General features: G+C 38.0%; 1 protein-coding gene across 7 annotated transcripts in view; it reads left to right on the top strand.

Annotated features, from left to right (window-relative positions):
* MAPK10 (mitogen-activated protein kinase 10) overlaps positions 1 to 22,740 on the top strand; it is a 145,579-nt gene extending 122,839 nt beyond the window's left edge. For 6 of the 7 annotated variants that reach the window (XM_062623431.1, XM_062623430.1, XM_062623435.1 and 3 more), the window contains 5 exons: positions 1,482 to 1,664; positions 3,363 to 3,487; positions 14,233 to 14,296; positions 14,870 to 14,947; positions 19,540 to 22,740. In XM_062623431.1, the coding sequence (XP_062479415.1) occupies positions 1,482 to 1,664; positions 3,363 to 3,487; positions 14,233 to 14,296; positions 14,870 to 14,947; positions 19,540 to 19,682 (593 nt within the window). In that variant the 3' untranslated portion in view covers positions 19,683 to 22,740. Of the gene's footprint in view, positions 1 to 1,481; positions 1,665 to 3,362; positions 3,488 to 14,232; positions 14,297 to 14,869; positions 14,948 to 19,534 lie in introns of all 7 variants that reach the window. The other variant, XM_062623437.1, reaches the window with a different exon arrangement.
* The last annotated feature ends 4,178 nt before the right edge of the window (positions 22,741 to 26,918 follow it).

The raw sequence follows: 26,918 nt of genomic DNA on the forward strand, positions 1-26,918 counted from the left end.
TTTTTCAGTTGAAATTAAAACCATGCAAGACACTCTTTCAGCATTCCTCTAAACACATTGATAAGCAAAGCTGCAAATTTTAAATTAATTATTTGATTTTTGTTAAAATAAAGCAGTTCAGGTGAACCCAAGTTAAGTCTGTCTTGAATTTTCAAGGTTTGTGAAAATGCCATTTCCAGTTCCCTAATCTAAAACACTTTTTTTAAAATCTGAAATTGCCTCTGCACCAAAGAGATGGGATTTGCATAACTGCCCCCCCCCTTCTTCATTCTGAAGAACTAATTTCTCTCCCAGATTGTGAGGAACTGTGTCAAGTGTGGAGGAATTTCCCAAATACTAATGCTGCTTATGACAATAACTGCTCATAATAATTTTAAAAAACTCTGTGCTGAAATGCTTTGATGCTTGTCTTTCAAAAATATTTTATTTCCAAAATGTTCTTAATGAAGCTTCATTTCATCACAGTTCTTAACATCAATGCACCCATGGCTGTATGCACTCTTCTTTTCTTTTTTTTTATGTTGTCATCAGATTCTTACCACTGCAAGTTAGTGTGACATAGAGATGGTACTGATTTTATACATATTTGCTTAATAATATATTTTTTTCTTTGGTGCAGTAAGGCTTACTCTGAACATGGCTGGAAGAGCTACATAACACCTATCAGGTGCCCAATGGTGAAGGAAGCTAAAAAAAACCTGAACACCAAAATGAAACAAAACAACTCAGTACAAATTGCTGTATTACCATTTCTTTTTTTAAGCCTGAAAGCCTGTTTCTTATTAGTCAGTAATTGTTCAGCAGTACAGCCATCACATTTGCAGTTGAAGAGAAACATCTCTCTATACCTGAGGCATCATTTGTCTATAGAAAATTAATCCTAGTGCATTCTCATAAAAATCAAACAAATTGCTTTTTGAGGGGTTGCTGATTAGGTGGGTTTAGCAAAATTAACAATAATAAGGTTATTGGAGAGAGTGAAAATACAAGCATAAAGCAGACAAATTGAGGGTGACTTACGTCATGTGCAGAACTCCTTTGAACCAGCTTAGTCTCTCAGTCCCCATAGACTGAATATAGGAGGCAGGTGAACATGTCGTTCTTTCTTGCTGTGCCCATGTGGCCAGAGTGACATAGAGGCAATTACTTGCATGTAATAAAAGGGTGTGCAAGTCACTGGGTTGCAACTAAAAGTAAAAATTATAAGAAACGCTGACTCAAAGGGGAAGCTGAGTATTTTCCTATGGTGGTGATGGTTTTAGGAGTACACATTTCCTCCAGGTAGGTACAATTGTGAAAAAGAGTTTTGCCCTTTGGACGCCATAGGACCTGGAGACATGATGATGAAAAAAGATAGTGACTGTAAAGATGTTATGAAAGTAGTGAAATAGCTCTGAGGATTCCCAAAGAACACTCAAATAGAAGTGCCAGGAGACTACATAGGGGGTTGTGTTTTGTCTTCCTTAACTATGGATGTTCAGATATTGATCAGTGGAATAAAGTTATTGAGCAGCTGGGAACACCCTGTCCAGAATTCATGAAGAAGCTGCAGCCAACAGTACGGAACTATGTTGAGAACAGACCCAAGTATGCTGGCCTCACTTTTCCCAAACTTTTTCCAGACTCTCTCTTCCCAGCTGACTCAGAACACAACAAACTCAAAGGTATGTATGACAAAGAGATGCAGTTCAGATGTCAAAAGCTACAGTGCGATGAAGTGGGGATTTTTTGGTCACTTTTCCTTCTCTCTAGTTTCATTTGCTTTTAATGGAGTTAGTTGCAGAGACAAATATCTGCATGGGTTTTGTTCAGCTGAGAGGCAGCTTTTAGAAATGATTTTTGGAGGCCCCAGTGCTTGGCCAGCCAAGGGAACATACATTATCACTGATGCGTTGAGCATACCCCTATGGCCATTCTGCTTGACCATGAGAATCTGAGGTGTTCCTATACTCTTATTCTTAAACTTGTCAAGCAAAGAAACATTAGAACTTCATTGAAAGATGTTAGTGCTTGCACTTTTTTTTTTTTTTTTAGGTGAAAATTATCAGTTCAGCCAGATTCCTGCTCTACCTTTACTAGGCAATAAAAAGATATTAGCAATTATCAGCCATGTAGCTGGGGTTTAATGTCTGCTATTGGTGGATTTCTTTAGAAAAATGCTGTGAGTCTGTTTGTATATGTGAATTAGAGCACCAACTTATTTTCAGTGTGATGAGATATACCCCTGTAAAATATAAGTTGCAGTGGTTTTAATCATATATTGAAGTCTTGTTTTACCTGAACAGGGGATTGACCTTAACTAGAAAGAGATGAATGTGTGTTTAGTATAGAAAGGATTTCTTATCACAGCTCTGGCACCCTGCAAACTTGTACTGTGTACCAGTTCTGCACCACTTGAATATTTGGGGCCTCTTACTACTGTGGCATGTAAAGGTTTTCAGTTGCTTGCAATTTGCATGTCATTACATTATTTAGAATACTCTTTCAATTAACAACTGTTTCATAGTAAGACTGCTGTCTCGGCTCTGGAACTGAAAGGTCTGAGCAGATGCTTTTGGATACACAGAATTTTATATGCTTACTACAACAAAATTGAATAATGGGATTTTCTTGGATTTGGAGCTAATGACTAGAAATGGCTGTTAAACAGTGCTGTTATCTTTTGGATACAGTAAGCATGTGCATTTGAGCATACTGAATGCCAGTTTTCAAGATATAGTCACAGAATATAAACCAGTGTATTACAAAAAATCTGCTTGTGTGCCACTGTATCATCCATACCCTACCTAAGTATTTCACCAGTGTAATGTTAATGTTTTAATTAGATATTACTTTTACTCAGCCTAATAATATTTATGCACTTACATCTCTTTTTTTCCTTCATTTTCTTTTTCATTGACACAAGAAATAATCTTGAGCACAGAAGAGCATGGAATATTATGTTGATAGTAACACTAGAAATATATGTTGTTGTAATTTTTTCACATGGGTTTATATTTCTTGCAAACTCTAAATGGTAGAAACAATTTGGGTAATAGAAGGATGAGCCTGTGGCCTGACAGGCACAATGGGCTACATTATCAGGTAAATAACATAAAATACAAAGGTATATTTAAGGCTGTGCATTTCAGTAATGGAGGATGATGTATCCCACTGATTTAAACTTTGTTATGTGGGACAAACAAAACTTAAGCAGTTCCTAGGTACTTCTATACAATTATGTATTGATCCCAGGCTGCAGGCGTGACATTATTGTCTCTAATGCGTTGTGTCATTGTTACTTTCCTAACCCAATTAACCCTTCACTGTAGGCAGTGATTGTTTTGTACTAATACTGTGTTTATCTGATTTCATTGTTCTAGCCAGCCAAGCCAGGGACCTTTTATCAAAGATGCTAGTCATTGATCCAGCCAAGAGAATATCAGTAGATGAAGCCTTACAGCATCCATACATTAATGTCTGGTATGACCCGGCAGAAGTGGAGGCGGTAAGTGAGGCGTGATTCCTTACTTCAGATTACTAAATGCAAATATGATTCATAGATTCCTGCTGCTTTACAGCAGCTTGATAACGAGCGTGCTATAGAGAAACAATGTTGTGACTGTGGGGGTCTTTGGATTTACATGAAATGAGATCTGTAGGGACAGGAGATATCTCTTTGTTAGATGAACTGACAAGAGATTAGAGAAGCAGAATCACTTCAAGCATATGAAGCCATTTTCGGCTTTCTTCTAGATCACATGAAGAAAGGGGTTTGAACCTAGTAGCTCACCTGGTTTTGTTAGCTATGTAAGTCAGTCTGGCAAAAGATGCTGTCTTTCTCTCTAAACCTTTTCTTGTGGAAAACAGAAAACACCGCTTCCTGTGTTTGTGTTTAAGGATATATGTGGAGAGGAGAAGAATTAAACAAAACAATAAAAAGTCCTGAAGTCAGGATTCCAAAAAATCTTGGCAGGATACAAGTTATTCCTTAACATGAAGCAGGAGTTCATGTGTTTTCTTGAGCCATGGTTCAATGTTCTCTATCATGTACACTGTGTACAAACAGAAATGGATTTTTTCTTACGACCTTGTCATGCTCTAGACACCTCTCCACATACCTTGATGAGACTGGTTTTAACAAGAATAAGTGCAGTCAGTAGGCACTTCAGTGACATAACAGCTATAGGTACAAATTTACAGTTGTTCCCTGTAATACAATGTATTAAATGTATGAAAACAGTGTACTTCAAAAGGTTTAGAGATCTTGCTTAACCACAACAGGAAACAGAGTTGACCCTTGCAAAATTAAATCACTGCTGTTTAGTTATATGGTCCAATTCAGTGTGTGGTCCTGAAAGTGCAGTAAACTTCAAAAGCAAATGAAATGCACAAAACCCCATCGGATTTCACATGTGCAGGAATTTCAGAGTATGTTACTTAGGAGTGCTTTACAGGGGATGGTTCTGCTATAGATAGCCTTTAATTTTTATGTCCTGTTTGGTTTTCTTCAAGAAGAAAGTTTATCAGTCTGAAGTTCAAACATTTGATACTCTGAAATATTTTACCAGCTGGCACGTACATTTTAGTTTAGCATCCTTCTCAAAGATGTCATTCCTTTCCCAGACACTTCTGTTGTATTTCCATGGATTTCTTAACTCCGCCTTATCATCTACTCTGTTGTCAGAGCTCGGATTTGTCTCTCTCTTTAGATGTGCTTTGCCTGTGAATTTAACCATGGGGATCCACTTCTGACACAGAACAGGAAGGGAATTTGGTGCAGTGGATATTTTGATGTAATTGTTTGCCCAAAACATATGCTTTTAGTTGTGTTTCAGACTGAAGTAGAATTCTTGTCATGATGAAGCTGCCCTTTTAGAAGGAGAAACTTGCCACACACAACTAGAATTACAGCTGATATTGAACCTTGTAGTACTGTCTTCTTATGCAGACAGAGATTGGGGTACTTCTATGGTTGAAAAGACAATGATTTAATTTCTGACTGTAGCATAGAGTCCTCAAATAATCTATAATAAACCACATCCTTTCTCTGGATCATGACTGTAAGGCAGGAATAATAATTATACTTTTGGCCAGGTGAATTGATGGGAATCTAATGAGCTCTCTAGCTTTCAAAAGCCTGCAGTAATTATATTCTAGTTTATTGAGGTATTAGTCTCACAGGCACCTCCTGTCACCATAGATACCTGTACAAGCATTATGCCACATGCTGTCAAATCACATTTTTTGCATTTTCACTGTTGTCTGTATTTTATTGCTTAGTAAATGACTACAGAAAGTGTAAAGCAGCAGAAAACCAAGCTGTCATTCAACCTGTTGAACCTCAAAGAATAGCACCTTGAGCTTCCAACAGCCCAATATTGTCTAAGTTTGCATCATTGAACTGCATTTTAGATACAGTTCCTCTGTTCCCTTTACTCACCTTGTTTCCTGCAGTTATTGTGTAGTTAACATGAGCTGAACATCAACATCCTGAGCTTCTTTCTCTGTCTCTCTTAGCTTCAAAGTTTTCTCTTCCAAAACAGGCTATACCTTGTCAATAATATACTATAGAAAGATACCAATACTTTCGACTTCAGTGTTTTGACAGTGATGTGTTACCAAATTTCTTTGACCCCAATCACACCAGGGTACAGAGACCCTTCTCCTTCATGGGACCGTATCATGTTAAAAAACAGGCAGGTTCAGACTGTGCGTGGTGTAACCCAAATAGAAGAACATGGGATTAAGAAATATTCATTGTATTTTCTCAGAGTGCTAAGAACTGTAGAAAGAGCCTGGCTTGCCTTTAAATTCATTATTTTTCCATTCTCATTTTCAGAGGGAAAGTTAAACTGGAGGACTCTTCTTTATTTTATTTTTTTCAATTAACAGTTTATTAAATTCTAAATTTCCACCTGTTTATGCTGACACACCTTCAGTGGCTAGCTGTGAATCATTTACTAATTATTTTCTGGAGAAAACTTATGTATTTAGCTGCTGAAGTGCACTCAGTCTGTGTTTTTCGTTGGCATTTCTCAATGATGGAGTAACTTTCTTAAACAGATTCATGGGAGATGATTGGTGGCTTTCTGTTCTTCCTCAAAAGAATGTCCCGAGGTTCTGGGACTGCTACTAACCAAGGCAGTGCCCCTATGAGGGGTAGTTATTGCTACACTGGAAAGAAAGTTTTACTGGTGTGCCTGTGTTAAAACTTAGCAATTCTGCCTGAACACTTGATATCTGATCAGCTGTTAGCTCTTTACAAGACAGCAAGGTACCTGTATGTGATAAACTTTTCTTCTTCTTCACGGACTGCCCTGCAAGTGTGCAGGCTGGGGAACCTGACAAGACCCTGATACGGCCAGAAATTAGGATACAGAGATATTAAATAAGATGATTTTTTCAAGCAGTATACAGTTAGGTGGGATTTAGTTAACTTAGTTAACTTGGGAGCTCCTTCTCCCCAGTAAATGGCTTCATCAAAATGGTTAGGCATTTGTTGTACTGTATTCATTTGGTACAGAAGCCTAAGAGGACAGGTAACTGAACGCATTGAAAGTGACAGGACTTTTTAAGTGATCTGTTGCAATGTCATGAAATGTCAGTGTGTGCTGGAGTAGACCATGAAGAGCACTGAAAACAGCACTGGGAATAAGCAGAGAATTTGATGTCAGAGTTTAACGTGGAGATAATGATTCTCTGAATCTGCCCAGATTTACAGCATTATGAATGTGAGGGTATTAGACAAAATAGCCTTGTGCTGCCCTGTTAAAAGCAGACTAGTGAGACATTTACAGTTCCTTTTTATTAAGTCTATTAAAAGTTTATAGTCTTTCACAGGCTGTAGGGGGCAATAAGACCATTATGTCTCATTCTAATGGACAAAGACTATAAAACAAATGGGAAATGGTAGGAATGTGATACCCTTTACACTAGTATGTAACAGCATTAAACTCTCCTGGTCAACCTTCAATGCCATGCTGTGATTCCCTGATACAGAGAAGAAGATGTTATTAAATGTGGTACTTGCTACTCACTAACAGCAGGAGGTTACACAAACAACACTGTGACTCTCCCACAGACTTCAGCATAAAAGCAAACCACATCCAAAGCCCTCCATAGCTCTGAAAAAAATTAAGAGATTTACATTTAGAAACAGGCCTTGCATGGTTTTTAAGCTTACCTGCAGAATGAGTGGGTAAGCTACATTTTGGATTTAGCGAAAACTCTTATGTCTAACATACTAACCTGTTTAGCCACTTCTTCTGAGACTGCTCAGCTTGTTGCAGTATCATTTATAATAAAGCCACAGTGTTAGGTTTGGTAGAGCATCCTTGCTCTGAAATTAATTTGAATAGTGTTACAGTTAAGGTAATTTCTATATTCAACCAATTATAACTACAATTTTTTTAAATATGCTAATATACACATATGTTTATGAATACGTGGAATTCCCAAGATTTTTACATGCCTTTTTACAAGGGCATGTAGTGACAGAACAAGGGGGAAATGGCTTTAAACTGAAAGAGGGGAGATTTAGGTTAGATATTAGGAAGAAATTCTTCACTGTCAGGGTGGTGAGACACGGGGACAGGTTGCCCAGAGAAGCTGTGGATGCCCCATCCTTGGAAGTGTTCAAGGCCAGGTTGGGTGGGGCTTGGAGCAACCTGGTCTAGCGGAAGGTGGTCCTGCCCATGGGTTTGGGGTTGGCACTGGATGACGTTTAAGGTCCCTCCCAATCCAAACCATTCTGTGATTTTAGGAAGTGTTGAAATCTGTTATCAATCGTCACACCTAAGTTATACATAGGGAAACCAGAGTTCAAAGGGGAAAAGTATTATTTGCTAATATTATGCAGGAAATCTGTTGTAAAATCAGAAGAGCAGAACAGGAACCTATAAACCTTACTTCTCTGTTTTATACTTCAGTTAAAGGTTGTTTCTTCCTATATCTTATATGTAGAAACTGTCTTGAGTCAGCTTTTAAACAAATATTATGCGTATTACCCTTGTGCTATATTTACTTTACATACAGAACAGCATTTGGGCTATTACAATGAATAAATGACACATACAATACCTTTTCTCCTTCAAAGTGCTCTTGCTCTATTTTTAGGAAAGATGACATTTTTAACATCTCTTGCCTCCACATATAGAATATGCTGTTTAATGTAGATACTCTTAGTATTTCCGTGATGGTATATTAGCTTTTCTGCTTTCTTGTCTGAAAATGCTATGTTTTAGACATTTTCTTTTACACAGCTGCCTTTTTTGAAGTTGCTATAAGTTCTTACCCATCATTGAGATCATCTGTGAATAAATCCCAAATCTGATATTTAGTTTTTCACATCTCCCCCTATGTTTATGCGATGCTGCCTGTATGTGAACGGAATGGTTTCCTAGATACATGGTTTAGAATATTTTTTAGCTTTGCCACCTGGTGGCTCTAGGTGGCTCTGAAATCAAGTTTCATAAAACTTGCGCCAGTTGCTCGCTGGGACTGCATTGGCTTGAGCTGCCTTCTCTCCAGTCTAATTCCTTACATATTGTTGACATTAGAAATCATTTTGAATGAGAGATACCTATTATTGTTATCAATGTCATATTTTTATGCAAGACTGTGGCTGCTTTCTATCCCTCCCCTAAACTTTAAAATTATTACATTCTTTCATTAAAAAATAACTAAGTGGTTTCTGGCCAAAATGTGATTTGCTTGTACATTTCAGGAAGATGCGATCTTAGAAGTATATTTTCTATTTAGGGGCAATCATTTAGGAGTTTATCTTGTACATTTTTTTTTCTTCACCTATAAATGACTTCATTTTGGAACTTTTTGAATATCTTGTGATCTCATATTGGTTCCTGCTTGGGAACAGTACTATTCCACTATTCCATCCCATAGGAGCAAATCTAGGAGCAAAATTTGTCATACTTATCTGACATTTTTTGTTAACTGGTTTCAAAATTCTTCTTAGATTCTACTGTTCCTGCAGTTATTGCTTGTTATCTGACATATGTCATCACTTAGAAGAGAGATTTCCTAAAAAACGGAAAGATCAGATGTTGAAAACATCCCTTTTAAGCATATCTTGATGTTGACAGAATTTTACAACAGTGATAGGTTTCCAGGGTATTTATTTCCTGGAATTCACACTGCTTTGATAATTGGTTTTCTTTGCATAGGATTTACACTTCACTGGGGTATATCGCTGCATCTAGAACCACCCGTGAGGGGCTGAGCTGTGAATTATCATTCATTTCTCTGTGCATGCCAATTTGCGTGTTATCTTTTATTAGTCTGATGCTGTTTCCTACAATGCTTGTGAGCAGAACTTGGTTTGTCGTTCTCAGTCCAAGATCCAGGATAGAAACTGCTGCTGTATTGCCTTAGCCTTGTATAAACTATCTGTGACCAGCTGTTACATACAATCTGTTCAAATTACTTTAAATCTTTATAGTTTGTCATGAGAAAAAAAGAAAAGAACCACATCTATTTTTCCTATGAGTGCTCAGCATCCATGACAAAGGACAAATGCTTCTGGAGAGCTCTGTGACCTTGGCAAGCACCACTTCAAAGGTGCTGTCACCTTCACTACATGTGACACTTCATAGCAAAATCAAGGCTGTCAGGTTGTGCTTCTTTTCTGCTATTCTCTTCTCTTGCTCAGCCCCTTGTGTAAAGATACTGTATCTAAACTCTTTGGTGATCTGCCCAGGGATATTTCAGTGATCAGTTACAGTGTTTGTTTTTCTGCTTAGAAGTCCATGTTTCCCATCTGTTGTACCACAAAAGAAGTTTACAGCTTTGCTTTATTTGCACAGATATTCCCTCTAGTGAGTGACATCTATCCATTTATAGCTGATTAATTATGGAAGCTGAGTACAGCTTCTGCAGCGATTTTTCTTTGTTAATGTCAGTGAGAAGTACTGGTTAGAGAAGAAAGAGGCATTTCTGTTTTTTCTTTTTCTTTTCCAAATCAAACAAAACCTTTTTCCATCATACTGTTGTACGTACCTGCAAGCTGTTTGTAGCCAAGTAATCTTTACTCCTGATGCATCCTTACAGTCTAGCTGCTCAGAAACAGCTCAGACCACAGTTTCTTTCATGGACACTACCTGTGGAGTTTTACAAAAGGCTCTGCAAAAAGTCCAAGTAATGAATGAGCACAGAGGCATCTCTTTTTCCATATCCATAGTAGAGATCATGGCCAGACGATTGTGGAGTCCCTGAGCAAGATCCAAGGTGGCCCTATACACCTTGCTCTCTAGCTAAAGGGACTTTAGGCCTCTGGCAACAGCCCACTAGTACACTTCATCTTGCACTGCAAAAATAAATATGTAAATGGTATCAGTAACACAGTCTAGGTTGTAGCAAAACACAAAGGAATTTTTATATTCACTTATTATGAGCATCTAAGCCATTTAAATAGTTTAATCTCCCACCATTAAATTTTACAGCCTCCATTGCCTCCATTTATATATTGCTAATTTTATTGTTGCTTTATATGCCATTTTGCAACTACTGCTCCAGACACAGCGACTCGGAACAGATGCAGAGTCAAGCCTTAGCCCTGCACAGCCTTCTGAAAACAACTCTTCCCAAGGTCTTCATTGTGCTGACACTAGCTCTGCAGAGGCAAGGACAGAGATGGCAGGATTTATTCAAGTGTGAGCTCCAGCCCACTCCTTTTTGCTTTCTAGCAGTGGCATACAAACTAATCCATGTTGCTTTGAGAAAGTGAGAATACATCAGCCCCAACATGTGTTTTTTCCTTAGTGTACAGCTTTTCCTCTCCTCCCATTAGAAAGGTATTAGAAAGGACTACTTGTAACGAGTCCAGTAGTCCCCTGATGTTTACCTAACCACATGAAAACGCTGTCTTTTGTGGGTTTGGGGTTTTTTTGTTTGTTTGTTTGTTTGTTGGGGTTTTTTATTGTTTTGGTTTTGTTTAGAAGAACAACCATGTGGATATTTTCTGTTTTGTTTTTGTTTTTTTTTTTGGTGGTTTTTTTGTTGTTGTTTTGGGTTTTTTTTTTGGTAATTTTTATTCTCAATGAATGGTAAACTTCATGCAAAAAAAATTTTTAGATCAATTTGTAAAATAGAAAAGCCACTGAAACACCACTGAAACAACAAGTTGTTATTCTAACATGTACAAGAAAAATTTAATGAATTCCTTCTCTTTTGCATCCAAAAATAGATTCCATTCTTTGCTATTGTTGCCAATGCAATTGCTTACAGATAAATCTTTGGGGAGAAAATGGCTACCTTAAATTGAAGCTAGATGCTGCCACCCTTAGGCTTCATCCAGACATATGCTAGCTCATACCTTTTCTAAAACCTGTACAGTTTATAGGAATGTCTATAATACTGCAGCTGCATCCACCTATAAAAAATCATAATGATGAAATCAGTCATTTTTTATGACATTTGAGTCAGGAAGCAAAGCCATTTTTAGACCAACCTTTGCAACAAAACTGTAATTGGGTGCCCAGGTATGGCAGCTTCTCTGTCTGCTCCATTGATACAATATTGTTAAAAACCTCTCTTCCTCCCTCTAATTTTAGAACCTGGTTAAAAAAAAAAAAAAACAGAACAAAGAAATTAGCAAAGAATCGATGGTCAGCCTGTAGGTTGATAACAGTGTATTAAGTTTTGTGGTTCTCATTAAGATTAATGAGAATCATGGGAAGATTAATTAATTCCTGAAACTTGTGGTGTTCTCAGCTCAGCTCTGCCTTGAATCAATGAAAACACGTCTTAAGGACCCATTTACCTATATCAGGCAATTCAGATGGGAAAGCTTCACTTCTTCCAGCATAAGAGCACTGATTGAGCCTTTCAGCAGAGTGCCATTCACCTGTGCTCTGCACAAGCTTAAGAGATGTAGAGATCCTGCCTGTGTGAAGAGGAGGAATTTATACATGTCATTATCACACTGAGTATATGACCCTTGGCTCTTGCATTCCTGCTGAGAGCCATGTTTTATTGCTGCGGGTTATGCCAGCTCACAAATAAAGGTCTGCAGTAGAAATACTAGTACAGCAGTAGAGCTGTACAGGTGCAGTTTCTGCCATCCTGTGGTGTGTGAAGTACAGTTTGGTTGCTCTCCCTTGTTTTCATAACAGAAAAAGAGTTTGGTAACAAACGAGGTAATTCTGGACTCTCTACCTGGAAAATGTCTTCATTTCCAGAATGTTTTAATCTAGGAAATAATTACTGCTACTTTTCTTATTGTCTATTAGCCAATTGTGCCTGCTTAAGACATAGCTGAAATAAATTAGAAGACACATAAGCCAAGGGTTTTATGGTTCTATGAACTGAGGATAGGAATGTACATCTGATTGCTTGTTCCTCTTGATTATGTAATTTGTGTTTGGGAATTCAAGCAGTGAAGGAAACTATCCTCTTATTTCTGCCTGGGGGAGAAATACTCCTGTTTTTCTATGGAAGGTGTAAAAAAAAGTGTTTACACTTGGTAAGAGCTATTTTACCCATAGCCTGTGCTTTTTGTAAGCCCCTCCCTGAAGCTTTAAGAAAGAAAGGGACTTGCAGGAAATTCTTGCCTCCTCTACTGCTACCATGAAAAGCCAAGAGCCAGCTGCGTAGTGGAACTGACAGGCCGTGTAAATCTCCTGTAAACTCTTAACGCCCCAGGATTTCCTTGTCTTTGCCAGCTTTCTCTGTTTTCCTCCATGACGAAATGCACGCTGTAGGGCTGGTTGAGTAGCTAAGCAGTAGTGCAGCAGGCTCAGCTGGAGGGATGGAGCAAGCTTACCACATCCCAAGGGTCAGGGGTGAGCTCATCCACACTCTTCTGTAGCTTTCAACACGCTGATATTAGAGACATCAGAAACAGGAAGTCCCAATAGAGTTTTTTACCCATTTTGGTTGAATATATCTTAAACTTCAAAACTCATTGGAAGGGTCCAACAAGAGTTGTTAATGCTGAATAAAAGAATAGATGCATTAGTTTTGGACTCAGACTTCTTCTGTGATTGTGTCTTACCTTACTGACATAGCAATACTTCAGGTACCCCTGCTGAGGCCTGACACTCATGTTAACTCATGGTATACGTTTCAGGTTCTCTCTGCTCTTTCTCAGGTATGAGACTTGGCATTCCGCAACTTCACATAATTCCTTTGTCCTTAGCCCCAGTACAAATGTCACTATACAAGAAGCTGTTTTGTTTTCAGTACACTTGTCCAGTTCAGCTATCATATCATTTTCCTGGTCCGTATTATATCAGTTTCTCAGTTGTATCTGTTAGTATGCAAATAGCTTAATGGACTAATGGTGTTAGAGTCTTGAGAGTGAATTCTCAACTTCTAAGTGAATCAAAAAGCAGCTTGGTAAATTTGCATTTAACAGTAGAATGTTTTGAAAGGGATGCAATGGCCAAGTGCCCAAGATGTAAGTCAGAGGAAAGTTAGAGTTGTGGATCTTTTCATCTTCATTAGATACTCTTACCTTGGATGATGAAGCTTGCTTGGCTGCTGTATTTGGCAGCTAGCATCAGAAGAGACAACACATGGTTTAGTTGCCCAATGAAAGCAGGTATTTAGGCTCTTGGAAATTTTAGTTGCTTTTGTCTCAGTAAATTCCATAAATTCCAGGATCTGCTACTTCTGTAACACTCATCAACTAAAAAATACAGTAAAACACACAAACAAGCAAGCAAACAAACAAACAAAACTCAAAACAAACACACCTTTCTGGGCAAAGCAGATTTATTTAAAAATATATATACTGAAAAGCTTGGGAATTTGGAATATGGATCAGAAATTCTGGCGGAGATTTACTTCAAAATAGAGTTAATCTGAGAAGTAGTATAACAGTGAGTATGATGAGTATGATGTCTAAAGGGCAACTTTAATATAGTAATCTTACTACTAATTAATCAGGGTTGGTATTTGTCTGTTACTCTGACAGTACTTTCTCTGCCAGTGCAAACAATCTGCGTGTGGTTTCTGGTCTCAGTGTTAGTATAATGGCATTGTTGACCTGGGTTCTATTTCAACTGCAACTGTAGCTCTTGTTTAAAAGATTGTTGCATATTGATTTCTTCTGCATAAAGAGTTGAAGTCCAGAAGTGTTAATCCCTTTAATATTCCAGTGTGTTTCATGTGGTTTTTCATGTACAGGATAGATAATTAAGTGGGAAAAGAGAATTTACCTTTACTTAAATAATTACTCCTAATTATTTACAATTTAACAATTGAATAAATAGCTTTTTTTCTGTCCTGCAGCCGCCTCCTCAGATATATGATAAACAGCTGGATGAAAGAGAACATACAATTGAGGAATGGAAAGGTAATTACAGTTTAGAGTTATATGGGAAGGGTATTTCAGTGGCCGTGTCCCACTGCCAAGTATCTGTGTAAAACTAAAAGAATACCTTTGATATGAAGAATTGACACTAGTCCTACAAACTGGTGCTTTGGTAGTGAAGATGTAAGAAATGTCCTGAGGGCTAGCATTATCTGTGTTAACACAGGAGGTGCGGATTACACTGCTTCATTGAAATATAAGGGTATCATCTGGAGATCAGAATACTGTTCAGCAGCATGATATATCAGAACTTTAGCTACAGTAAAAAGCACTGTATTACCATGCTGCTTTATTTCTAGACAATGTTGCATTAAGCAATAAGTGTTGCGTTTAACCCTGTTTGTCTCAATTCAGCTCCAAAAAGAGGTGATAAGAGAGGAGGGGAATGGAAGAGAGAGGTCTTAGGTGAGTAGAGCTGTCAGAATTGTGAAGACAAAGTAGAGCAGACCTAGGATGCCCATAGGAATGCTACAGTACTGTGGTTTGTGATAGTTGTTTTGCTCCTGATCATAGGCACTGGTTCCTGTTTGTAACCTCTGTAATTCTCTCTTCCAGAACTCATCTACAAAGAAGTAATGAACTCTGAAGAAAAGACTAAAAATGGTGTAGTAAAAGGACAGCCTTCTCCTTCAGGTACTCAGCCCCATTGAATAACTTTGACATGTTTTCTGTACTGACAAAAAGAGAATGGAAATAGCTGAAGTACTTGGCTACACTTGCAGTTACGTAGACCAATTTAGGAGTGCTTGTGAAATCCAGTGCTTCTAATGGGATAACCTTGATTTAATTGTGCTCCAGTGTCATGTTCATACTTAAAAATTAGTCTTTCTGGCTATTTGAGATATTGTTTTCTTGGCATTTTCTGTGGAAAGATCTGTGGTTATAGATTATGTTCCTGTGGGTGGGGAGGCCTCAGATTATTTTATATACTGTTTATGGATAATTGAATTAATACTTTGCTAATTGATATACAAAATTGGTGATGTTAGCAAGTATCCACCTGCTGGACATGTATGTGATACAGCACCCCTCCCACCCTCGTATAAGCATCTGATATCTACTCTGGTAGTTCATCCTTTCAGAAGTCTGATAACATTAGATCAGCTTGCTGACAAGCTTGATTGACACCTCAGTGAGAAGGGAAAGTCATCTTCAAACACTGATTCTTTAAGTCCTGTCAAAAAATAAATTAACAACTACATTTTAACTGAGGAAAATTCACATCAGCAATCTTTTCACAGAAATGCACCCTGTGACTGCCAGTACACAGAAATACATAGAATCATAGAATCATAGAATAGCTAGGGTTGGAATGGACCTTAAGATCATCTAGTTCCAACTCCCACATATTTGTGAAGGTATGCTTTCATTGGCAGACTTGGAGTGCCCAGCTTTTGAGCAGTGTTCTGGTAGAGTTTATCAGTAAAACTACCTTCTACAAAGCCTTTCCTCAAAGCAAAATCATTTAATTCAGTGTTTACTGCATATTTTCACAGAGAGATTTTTTGCATTCTCATTTTTCACTTGCTGCTGAGCCAAATTTATGTTAGAACAAGAATGCATCATTAATAACTAGCAGGACAAGGAGAAACATGGCAACAGTGGAGGAAGTTAATGGAGTGCTGGATGACAAAATTGGAGCATTAGTACTGCACATGCATTTTGACATCGATGATGTCAGATATTGTGGAAAATCCATGTGTTGCTGAGTAGCAAACAAAGCATAGGGCTTGCAGAATTAATTTACCAAACTTCTGTAGCACCACTGGAAAGAAATCTGGGGTCCGGACAAGTGTGTTGATAAATCCTTGTTCTTAACCATCTCTCAAAGAATGGTGTTTGCAGTCTCATTTATGATCAAGAAACACTGTAGTTGCTGGTTTCAGGAATTTACTACCCAGGGATTTCTTTATGTATTCTATGTTCTATTTTTCCTATGTAAAAGGTTTTTGTTGTTTATATAAAACATTTCAGAATACACAAAATTGACATTTCTTGCCTGTCTTCTGCTGTTTCTCTTTGACTGTTTTTGGATTGTTAGGCACCAACATGTATTGCAACTACTTAAGAAATGCTCTCAGATGAGGCTTTTTAATAAAACGTCAGATTTCCTGTTTTTCATCACTTCATACATCTGACTTAATTTCTTTTCCACTGAATGAAATACTGGAAGAATGAGATGACACGAGTCACCAGTTCTGAGCATAAGAGAAATGGAGGAGACTATACACACACTGCTTGCTTTTCAGTGTTCTTGGCAAGAATTCAGCAGGCTAAGATTTGGCCTGTATAAATAATCACTACAGGCAAGCTGGAGATGTTTGGAGTTTCTGTGGCTACTTGGTAGAGCTTTCAGGGAGACAGCTGATGTTGACACCACCAAGGATAACCGTTGTCCATAGACAGTTTAGGCTGCTCAGAGTGCCGGGGTATCAGAGTGTCGGTCACTTAATGCTTCCATTTGTCCTGTGAAGACAAGAAGCTTGAAATGTGAAGCCCTGGGAGAACCTCAAGTGCCCCTCATGCTCATGTCCAACAAATCAACTGTGTCTGAAACTGTTCACAGCAGATACTTCTACTGCCTATTACAAACAAAATTCTGTAGGCTACCTTGTAGACTTTCAAATAGTTTTTTCTATTGTCTTGCCTAAACCCTTTTTGCTGAAGTTTAACTCTGTTATTTCTTGCCCTGTTTCCAGAGAACATGGAGAACAGTTCCCTCCATCTGTCTTTCTGGCAGCTCTTAGCTCACGTAAATTCCATTATCACATCCCTAATCAGTCTTCCTTCATTTGAACTTCAGTACCTGCATCTTTGAATCTTTCAAATTTACTGCCTTTTTTTTTTCTTTATCTAGTTGACTTCTGTCTTTCGTAGATCACAGTGCTCAAACCTATCTGCTTAAGGCACTAGTAGTGCTGATTTAAGTGGAAAGATTTGTGTGTAGGTGTGTATATATGTTACCTAAATATGGAAGCAATGCATGCAAACAACATCTGCATGTACACCAATATATGCATGTCCACATAAACATTGAATTTAATCTTAGATGGTAGTTTGTGCTTTTCTGTGTTTTCCGTGTCACAGAATTGCTAAATGGATGTTTTATTTATAAATTCAGATGCTGTACCCCTTACCAACATACTCACTATTCCAAGGGTCTAGGCCATACCTGGGAGAATATTAAATACATGTGAGGAATAGCCACTACTTTTAATCAACCTTCAGGATTGTTAAATAATCCCTTTCTTGCTGAAAATTGCTCTTTTATTCTTCCCTCCCTTCCTTTTAGATGCTGCCTTATTTGGTCAGTTTTGTTGCTATCACCCAAGAACTACAGGATACCCTTAGCAGCCCTCTTCTGTAATGTTCAGAGCTTAAATTAAGCAGCTTATGGACTTGCCAAGCATTGAGACACTGGATATCAAGAGTTACTAATGACATGATTTACAAGAAGCTGAGCAAATTCCCAACACAGACACAAGGCATATTTTTGGAAAGAGCGAAAGCTGCATTTCTCCTTTCATTTTTTTCCCCTCACATCTGTACCACTTTGCAACTGGATTCTTAAAGGCACTTTCATAGATGCTAGCTAAATAGGGCTTCATAGGAAGCTTCCTCTGAGGAAGGAATCCCTACTTTACAGCAGGGAAATTGACATGTGGCTTAAAAGAGCAGACATCAACTCAATGGCAGAGCCAGGAACAGATCCCAGGAGTTATTTTTCACCTGCTCTTATCTTTTGCTCTTTTCCTCAACCCTGTAACCAGTGAGAAGCTTCCTGCCAAACCGCAAATTAATACGTGGGGCTCTCTTTCTCTTTTGAATGTACCTCTTTTAGTTCTGCACTGTTTCACCTGGCATACATCCCTTCAGGAGCAAGCTGTTGTAGCACCAGACAGTTGATGCACATAGCAAATTAAGCATTACTTGTTGGCTAGGACAGCTTCTGGTTGGGTTTCTGAGTGTTGCTGTGTAAGCGCTGCTTTGTGCTGCTGAATTCTTTAATTCTGTCATTCAGGTTTGGTGTGGCTTCCCTTGACTTTGTGCTGAAAGTTAGGAATAACTATAAAAATGCACTTTCCAGAAACTAGAAACTCGCCTGGGGCTGAGTGAGTACTTGGTGAAAGGAATATAGAAGGATTTATTGAATTCAATGGTGCTGAATCAGACAGAGTGTAACAAAATATTCACCTGTACAATTTCTGCAGCTATTTCATCAGTTATTTTGCCTAGCTAAGTTGATTGCACATTCATCAAAGAAAGCTGCACAGCAACAGTTTGATCAAAAGTCAGTTGAACCTACTGGAATTCTTTCTTTCCATTTGATTGGAGACCTCATAGCAGCCTTCCAGTACCTGAAGGGAGCCTACAAGGATGCTGGGGAGGGACTCTTCATTAGGGACTGTAGTGATAGGACAAGGGGTAACGCGTTCAAACTTAAACAGGGGAAATTTAGGTTAGATATAAGGAAGAAGTTCTTTACTGTGAGGGTGGTGAGGCAGTGGAATGGGTTGCCAAAGAAGCTGTGAATGTTCCAACCGTGGCAGTGTTTAAGGCAAGGGTGGATGGAATCTTGAGTGACATGGTTTAGTGCAAGGTGTCCCTGCCCATAGCAGAGGGGTTGGAACTTGATGATCTTAAGATCCTTTCCAACCCTAACCATTCTATGATTCTACAACTCCTGGGACAGTATCCATGACTTTATGGCAGGTTTCTGTCCAGCACTGTAAACATTTAGAAAGATAATATATTGTTTAGTCATTGATATCATTCAGTTCAGTCATGTTTTGGCTATATCTACATGCATTTCTTTGAACTGATTAGTATTTTCATAAAATGCCATGTGGTTTAATAACATGTAGACATGAGAGAGTATGAAGGATTGGGTTGGTTTTCTAAACCATCTTGGTGGTGCCTGTGTGATCCTAGCAGGCATCTGATTTTTGGGTGTTTTGTAGAAAATAAGTGGCACAAGAGACACAACAAGAGCTAAGCCTCTTCAAGCCAGAGTGTTGAGAGAGAGAATTTCCCAGTAAAAGGTTTGATATTACCCAAAGCCTAAAGTTGGCATTGCCCATTTTCTGCTAATATTTGCCACCGTTTAAAATGGTCTTTGTACTTACACGCCTGTTGCCACAGGGTAAGCATCCCTTGCTTTTTAAACTGTGAGAAGTTCTGGGGTTTCAGGTTTAATCACGTTGGTGTTCATTTTCGTAGCACAGGTGCAGCAGTGAACAGCAGTGAAAGCCTCCCTCCATCCTCATCTGTCAATGACATCTCATCCATGTCCACGGATCAAACACTGGCGTCTGACACAGACAGCAGCCTGGAAGCTTCTGCGGGACCCCTTGGTTGTTGCAGGTGACTAGCCGCCTGCCTGCGAAACCCAGCGTTCTTCAGAGGATGATGTAATTTAGGAGGAAAAATTAACAGGAGTTAAGAAATGAAAAGGAAGAGAAATAAAATACAAAGATTTAAGTGAAACAAACAAAATCTTTTCAGCCTGCTTCTCCTACAGAGTTATGTAATGCAGCTAAGCTCAAGTGTATATTTAACTTATAGTTGCTCTGCTTTGGTCTTCTTCCAATGATGCTTCCTGGGGGCAAGGAAAAAAGGAACTGAAAAATCCTTTTTTTTAATCCCCTCCCCATAAGATGTAAAATTAATGGCTGCAAAACCAGCAACCTGCAGCTGTCCTTTTCACGCTGGCATGACAAGGTGTGCAGTAGTCACTCCCAAACATACAAGTGTGTATCTGCCTTCACTCTCTGTTCTGTCGTCTTCTGCCCAGTGATGCAGATAGGGATACACATGCATTGTTCTTCATATACCAATAGCACATACACACAGGTGCCAATAGAATTCTGTCAGCTCATGCAGCTGTGTGCCTATAGGAACATGCACATCTGCATACGGACTTAATGTGCACTTCACCACTGTAAATGGCCCATTTCAAATGAACTGCATAACTACATCTGTGATATTACCAGTATATATTAGATTTGTTTATTCATTGATGAGGTTGCATAACTTGTGTGAGGATTTGTGGAAGTGTAAATAACCACATTGAACTGTGGCTCCCTCAGACACTTGAAGATGTAGCACCAAAATTTCTGTTGAGATTTGTATATATATTTTGAAATAATAAGCAGTTTGTATTGAAAGAAGAAGCCATAGAGCTTCATAGAAAAATGTTCGTGAATGTTAAGACTTGTTATGATTTTTAAAGCAGATATGCCAAGCTAAAACCAGGTTAGAAGGAAGCACATGTATCTTTGCAAGATACAGGGAACAGAAATGATGGGGTTTTTATGCATGTCTAAGCCCAGAAGGTTTTATCTCAGTAAGCAACTTTTCCTGCCAATGTTAAGTGAGTTATCATCTTAGTTCATAGATAGGTTTGCTATTATGAATTACATGTATTCGTAATACATGTGGCTTGTATGTTAGAGTGGTATGACAGGGTTGGGAAAAAGGCAGAAAAATATCAAAAGGTCATGAAACAACTTGTTTTTATTTTACTTCTATGTCTTTATAGGTTAAATATTTGCAGCCCACTCCCTCTCTAGTATATGTTTGCAGCTTAGAGGTTTTTTTTTTTCCTTTAAATAATTCTCTTGCAGGGATCTCTACTGCTAAGACAACAGGCCTTCTCTAGGTGCTTTTGGCTGTTCCTTTGCTTGTGACAAACCATCTGACTTCCTCAGGAAGTCTTATCAGCTGTGTTACATGGAAAGGAACCACAGAGTGCGTGGGTCTAGTATTCTTGTATTCTGAGTAATAGCAGAGGATATTAATCAGCTAGTGTGCTGGGCTGAAATGGTCTCAATCAGGGGTCTTAGATGGTTTAGACAGAAAAACCCGACAGTGACTGATTTTACCAGGTAATAATACATAGGATTTGCTGTGGTAAGTAACAGCAAGTGTTTTTATCACAGAATGGCAAAGCTCCACCCAGAATGTCAGAAGAACTGACAGTTAAAACATCAATTAGCATTTTCCAGTGCAAGGTCATCACCTGAGTTGGAAGCTAACTAAAATCCAAGTCATCTCTCCTCTTACCAGAGTATTTCATGTAAACTGAAATGAGCTAAATTGCACTCCAATGCTTTTCCAAATGTTAAAGAAAGAAACTGTTTTGACTATATTAATGCATATTTTGAATTCATTGATTCTTATGTATTCAAAATTCTACCAAAATAAGACTGTTCTATTAGGTATCTTACAAGCCTGCCATTTGTGGTAGGAAAAAAACTGAGTATTAAGTCCAGTTTTGCTCAAAGGGAAGGAAACAAAAGCAAGAAACATTCTCTCCAGGGTGAGAAAGAGGGGAGGTAAAACATAAGTGGATATGAAATAATTTCAGACTTGGTGGGCCTGAGCTGTCTCAAAATTGCTGTAGGAAATGTTTTGTGCTTTTTTTTCCCCAGATATATTTTTGGTAGATTTTTATAGAAATCTTTTTGAGAACAAGATTAGGTTAATAATGTTCTAAAGTAACTGTAAAAGCAATAATTTACTACTGCTGAAAATATTTAGCAATATTCTCTCTTAAGCCATGAAATACAAAGTCATTGTTGAGTGATGTGACTCTCACTTCAAAGCCAGTGATCATAAATGTATTGAAAGGTAAACAGCAACGCTTTGTAGGTATGAAGGCAATAACCCCAAGGGTGACTTCTTAGCAATAATCAAATGTATCATCTCCAGATTTAATTCGCCACAGATATTTGTTAATAATATTCAGGTAACTAGTATCTGCTTTACGTTCCTTAGTGCACAGCATTTGAGTGTTTTATTTAAACGGAAAAAAAAAAGGTGTCTAAAAGAGGCAAAGCTGTATGTAAGAGAAACTGCAAAAATACCACAAATGTAGACCATAGAAACTTGGAATAATCACAGTTCATTCACAGTGATATTGTGGAGATATGGCATAGGCAGTAGCAGAGAAGCCCATTTATGGTAGACAGATGCTTACAGATCTCCCATATTCCATCTATCAGAGTCAAAAAATGCGCTCTTAGTCACCTGATACTCAGACTTGTTTGGGTTTGTGAAGTGTGGGTGAAGAACCAGTCAGCATAGATGTCCTAGTGATCAGCACTAAATCAGCCCACAGCAATTATATAGCTTTATTTCCAAAAGCCCTGATTCCATTAAGCACCCATGCTTGTACAGACACTTAATGGAGACTATAGGGATGCATACATAATTTCAACTGGCATGTGCTTTTGTCCTTTGCTCAACAGTGATCAACATCAGCATGTGCTTAAGTGCCTTGCTGAAATGGGGCTTAAAAGAATTATTGCATCTCTTTTTGTCCTCAGATTAGTCTCCTTTATGAGAAGCTTTACCTGGGGGAGGAGACTTGGGCTGTCCACATTGGACACTAGGAAAAAAAAAAAAGCCATTAGTGAAGAAAAGCAATAGCTCTTTACAGTTCTAGTCCTTATATGTTCAAACCGAAGTAGTGACCATGGAACAGGAATAGTATCCTTTGTTCTGCTTTGTGTCAAGAAGTTGGTGCTGTCAGCTGATTCCTTACAAGAATGCATGTACTCTTGAATAAAAGGTTGTAGTGATGATGTTCTGTAGCTGTCTTAAGGTAAACAATTTTTTACTTTCAGATTCTAGAAGGTTTTGACACCCTTCTCTTTAAGCCCATTCCCCTTTATTCCCCCAGTCTGTTATTTTTTGACAGTGATCTTTTAAATCTACCTCTGTTTAAAATATTACTGAATAGTACTTGAGTAACAATTTTCAGCTTATTCAGAGGTTTGCATTTGTAAGCATAATTGCCACCACTGGAGAAATGTAAGAAATTGGGAAGCCAGAGATCTATGTACAGATGTTCCAAGATATTTAGGTATTAAAGGAGTAATCAGAGAGCCTGTGCCAGAAGTGGCATATCTTCCATCAAAATGAATGGCAGCTGGACACCTTGGTGTTTTTGAAATTGTACCTAAGAGCCTGTTGGTATCTTAAGTGCCTGAATACATGAAGAAATTCTGTCCCAAGTGGCTTAAGTCATGTAGATAGCCATCAGTAAGATGAGGAAAATGGCAGAAGCATCTTAACTATCAGTAGCTGCTCAGAGCACTAGCTGCAAAAAATAGCATTGACAAAGTAGAGACAAACGTTGTTGCAAAATATTCCTGCTTTATTTTCAGATGGAGTACTTCTGGATAGTATGAAAAACTAGAAAAGGAAAAATAAAAGTCATAATTGTTCTTAAAAGACACTTCAATTTTCCTTCTCCCTGATGAATGAGGGTGAGATATTGATTTACTTCAAGTCGATGCAAGGTTTTGCATGTTTTTAATAAAAAAATTTCTGTAATCTTTGAAGTCAGTCTTCAGATGGAATCGTATCTTTTGAGTTTTGACTGTATTCCATTAAAATGTAACAGATCTTCGGAGAAGGAGTTGGTCACACACTGATTTACATGAATCGCATTGTGGCTGATAATCCTCCCATGCTATATAGAATTCCATGGCAAAGATAAATTCAGAAGTCTTAGCATGCTTGCATTGTATAAATTGGAGCTTAAATTGTGTGGTAACATGTCGAAAAAAAAAAAAGCCTCATCAGATATTTACCTAATGCACTGGTTATTTTCCTCTGGAAATCACCAGCTCCTGCATAATATTGGCCTCCAGAGATGACACAAGACAGATGATTGTGTCACTGTATCACTCGTCTAAACTTATAACTAATAGATTCATATATATGGTTTTATCTTCATATATATTGCTTTATCTTCAAGCTTTGGGCTAACAATCCTGAAGGTATTAGACTTGTTGCAGTACCTTCAGGAAGTTTTCAAAAGAAGTGCTACATAACTGATTTGGATTATATTCTAATGTTTGTCAGTAAACACCAGTGATTTCTTTTATGTCAACATATTTTCTCATGAAAAATATGCTACTAGTTAACTTTAGAACTGCCTGAGAGAGTCAATTTCAGCAAATCTCCCAGATTACTTATTAAAAAAAAAAAAAAAAAGTGCTTTGAGTATCCTGAAATAATTGTAAAATGTAATTGGAATATTATAATTCAAAATAAGTTTTAACAGCCAATTCTAGTTTATTTATATTACAAAGGATCAAAAATTATTTTCATTTCAGATCTATCTATAGTTCTTCATGATTATTGAGACTTCAAAATTTTGTATGAATTCAAACATGCAAAAACAACAACAATAGCAGCAGCAAAGGAATCTGCAACAAATTCTGTGTGATTCCAGGGACCGCAGTATGAAAAACAAAAACCCTACAGGGAAAAATTAGACTTTACTTTTAGTAGTCCAGCAAAAAAGTCTGAATTTAAGTTTAGCCTTCTGTTTGTCTTTGCTTCCGTATGTGCATGTAGGAAAGAGAGGGAGTGCATCTGGAGGTGATTTTTTGAACCTGTGTTCTCTTCATATTTGATCCAAGTTCTCAGTGTGGCTAAAGAGTGTAAATGCAACATAATCACACATCTTCAAGAATCTGATGGCTGTGTTTATTTGAACTTCCACCACTTTACAAAGGACATAGTTAACTAATTGGAAGCTCAAGGTAATCTTACACACACACACACACACAAACAGAAATTCATTGTGCAGTAGGCTTGACTATTCCACAGATATGTAATGTCTTAATTAGTGAGACACCTGGGGGAGGTAGGGAAATGCTGAATGTGTTATCTTCACTGGTAAGCTGGAAAACAGACCTGTCCAGTGGAATTTAGTAGAATCTGCTGAGTATACTTGCCAGTGTGGGCTGATTTTTTGTTTTCTTTATTTAAAATTAACTATTGATTGCAAGAGGTGAACTGTTTAAATTATGTTCAGGTTCATTGACCCATGGCAAGTCTGAGTTTTAAAGAGGTTTTGATTCAACAAAGGGATGTTGAAAAACTTCAGCTGAGGCTAATAGTGCCTTTTATCTGAGAGAGAAAAGCTGAAAAGCACATATTGAAGGAAGACACAGCCAATTTGGGAAATAAATGTATCTCTACCATGCTTATTATTTCAGACAGGTAAGCCTGTCTTTCTTGCTAATTTTCACTGAACAGGGCCATTCTTGTCTTCTGGAAAGCAAGATATTTATAATGTAAATAGTTGTACTGATTTTTTTTTCTCTCCTTTATCTGTAACTAATATGTAATAATCCAACATGCTATTTCTGTTAAATCTTTTATGATAAGGTCACTGTATGCTTAAATATGGTTGACCTCTGACCTTTTCCTAAGTCAGTCACATGCTGAAAAGGTGGGTGCTGGAGGTTCTAGTGTACATACAGAATCATGTATATTTAGTAAATTGAGTAAGTGGGACTTATGGCCAGTATACATTAAGCCACAACAGTAACAGAGCTCCAGATCTTAACTAGCAAAAACAACTGTTCACCTTGCCATGTCCATTCTGTAATAAGATCTAAGTTGCACCTGCCTGTATTTCTGCATGATCAGACTTCAAAGTATAACTAACAAGATCTGTAATGTATCAGTGTTGATAAACATAGATGTAAAAAAAAAAAAAAAAAAAAAAAAAAGAAAAGAAAACCAACAAAAGAAAATCAACAACAACAGTTCGGTATCAAGACTGGAAGATGAGACATGCCCGATTTTGTTGCACAAAAAGAAAAGCTGAAAAACCAACCAGCGTCAGTCAGCATAAATGGACCGCAGTAGTGACATTTGTTAAAGAACCAACCTCATTTCCATATTGTTTTGTTCTTACCCTGTTTTCCTTTCACCATCTGTTGTTCCCTGGGTGTAGTACAGGGGAGAACAGGACCTCAGTCATCAGGTCAATGTTGCATCAATGATTTCTGATTTGTTTGTTTAGCAATTACTGAACTAAGATGGAAATCTCATGTTCTCCCATGTGTCAAAAGGAATCCTATCAGAGCTTCCTCATGAGGATACTTTTCTCACTGCTGTCTTGACTCCTGTCAGTTGAATGACTTTGCAGTGTTCCCAGTAAACAGCACAACACAGCAAACCATATTGATTGAGGGCTTTATTACGTGTGTTATGCATTTGTACTTTCATAGGGGCTCAAAGTCATGCAAGGACAGGACTCAATTGAAATATGGTATGTACTCTATGCATGACGCCTATATTACACCTTTATGACCTTATAGTGGTAAAACTGCTGATCTTTACAGATGTGGACTTGGACCATCTTTTTTTTGGAGGAAAGTTGTAGTGAACCTTGGTCCTTATCTCACAGGCCACTCGCTCCTATCCAGAGCAGCTAAGTGGAAGTTAAAGTGGTGCGAGGGCCTGCTGGGGGTCCGTGAACAGGGGTGAATTTCATGCTGTTTGAATGTGATCTTGCCAAAAAGCCTGTATGTCTAGCAGGGGAGACTGTGACTGTTCTACAAGGAGTGTTTGTGTTGTTTATTTTCAAACAAGCTTTGCTAATTAAAATAGTGTATTCTGGAGTCCTATTTGAATGGCATGAAGGGTATCAATGAAGAAGATACAAAGTATGCTCATACAGCTCTCCTGGCTTTTTTTTTTCTTCATCCGCTGCTAAGCAACACAGGTAAAACTATGATTGCCAGTATTACAAAATCCAGTCAGTGCTTCTGATGTGCTTAATCTTGTA

This window comes from Pezoporus occidentalis, unplaced genomic scaffold, assembly GCF_034315485.1.
Source record: "Pezoporus occidentalis ecotype Australia unplaced genomic scaffold, CSIRO_AGI_Poc_V1 ctg252, whole genome shotgun sequence".
NCBI lineage: Eukaryota > Metazoa > Chordata > Aves > Psittaciformes > Psittacidae > Pezoporus > Pezoporus occidentalis.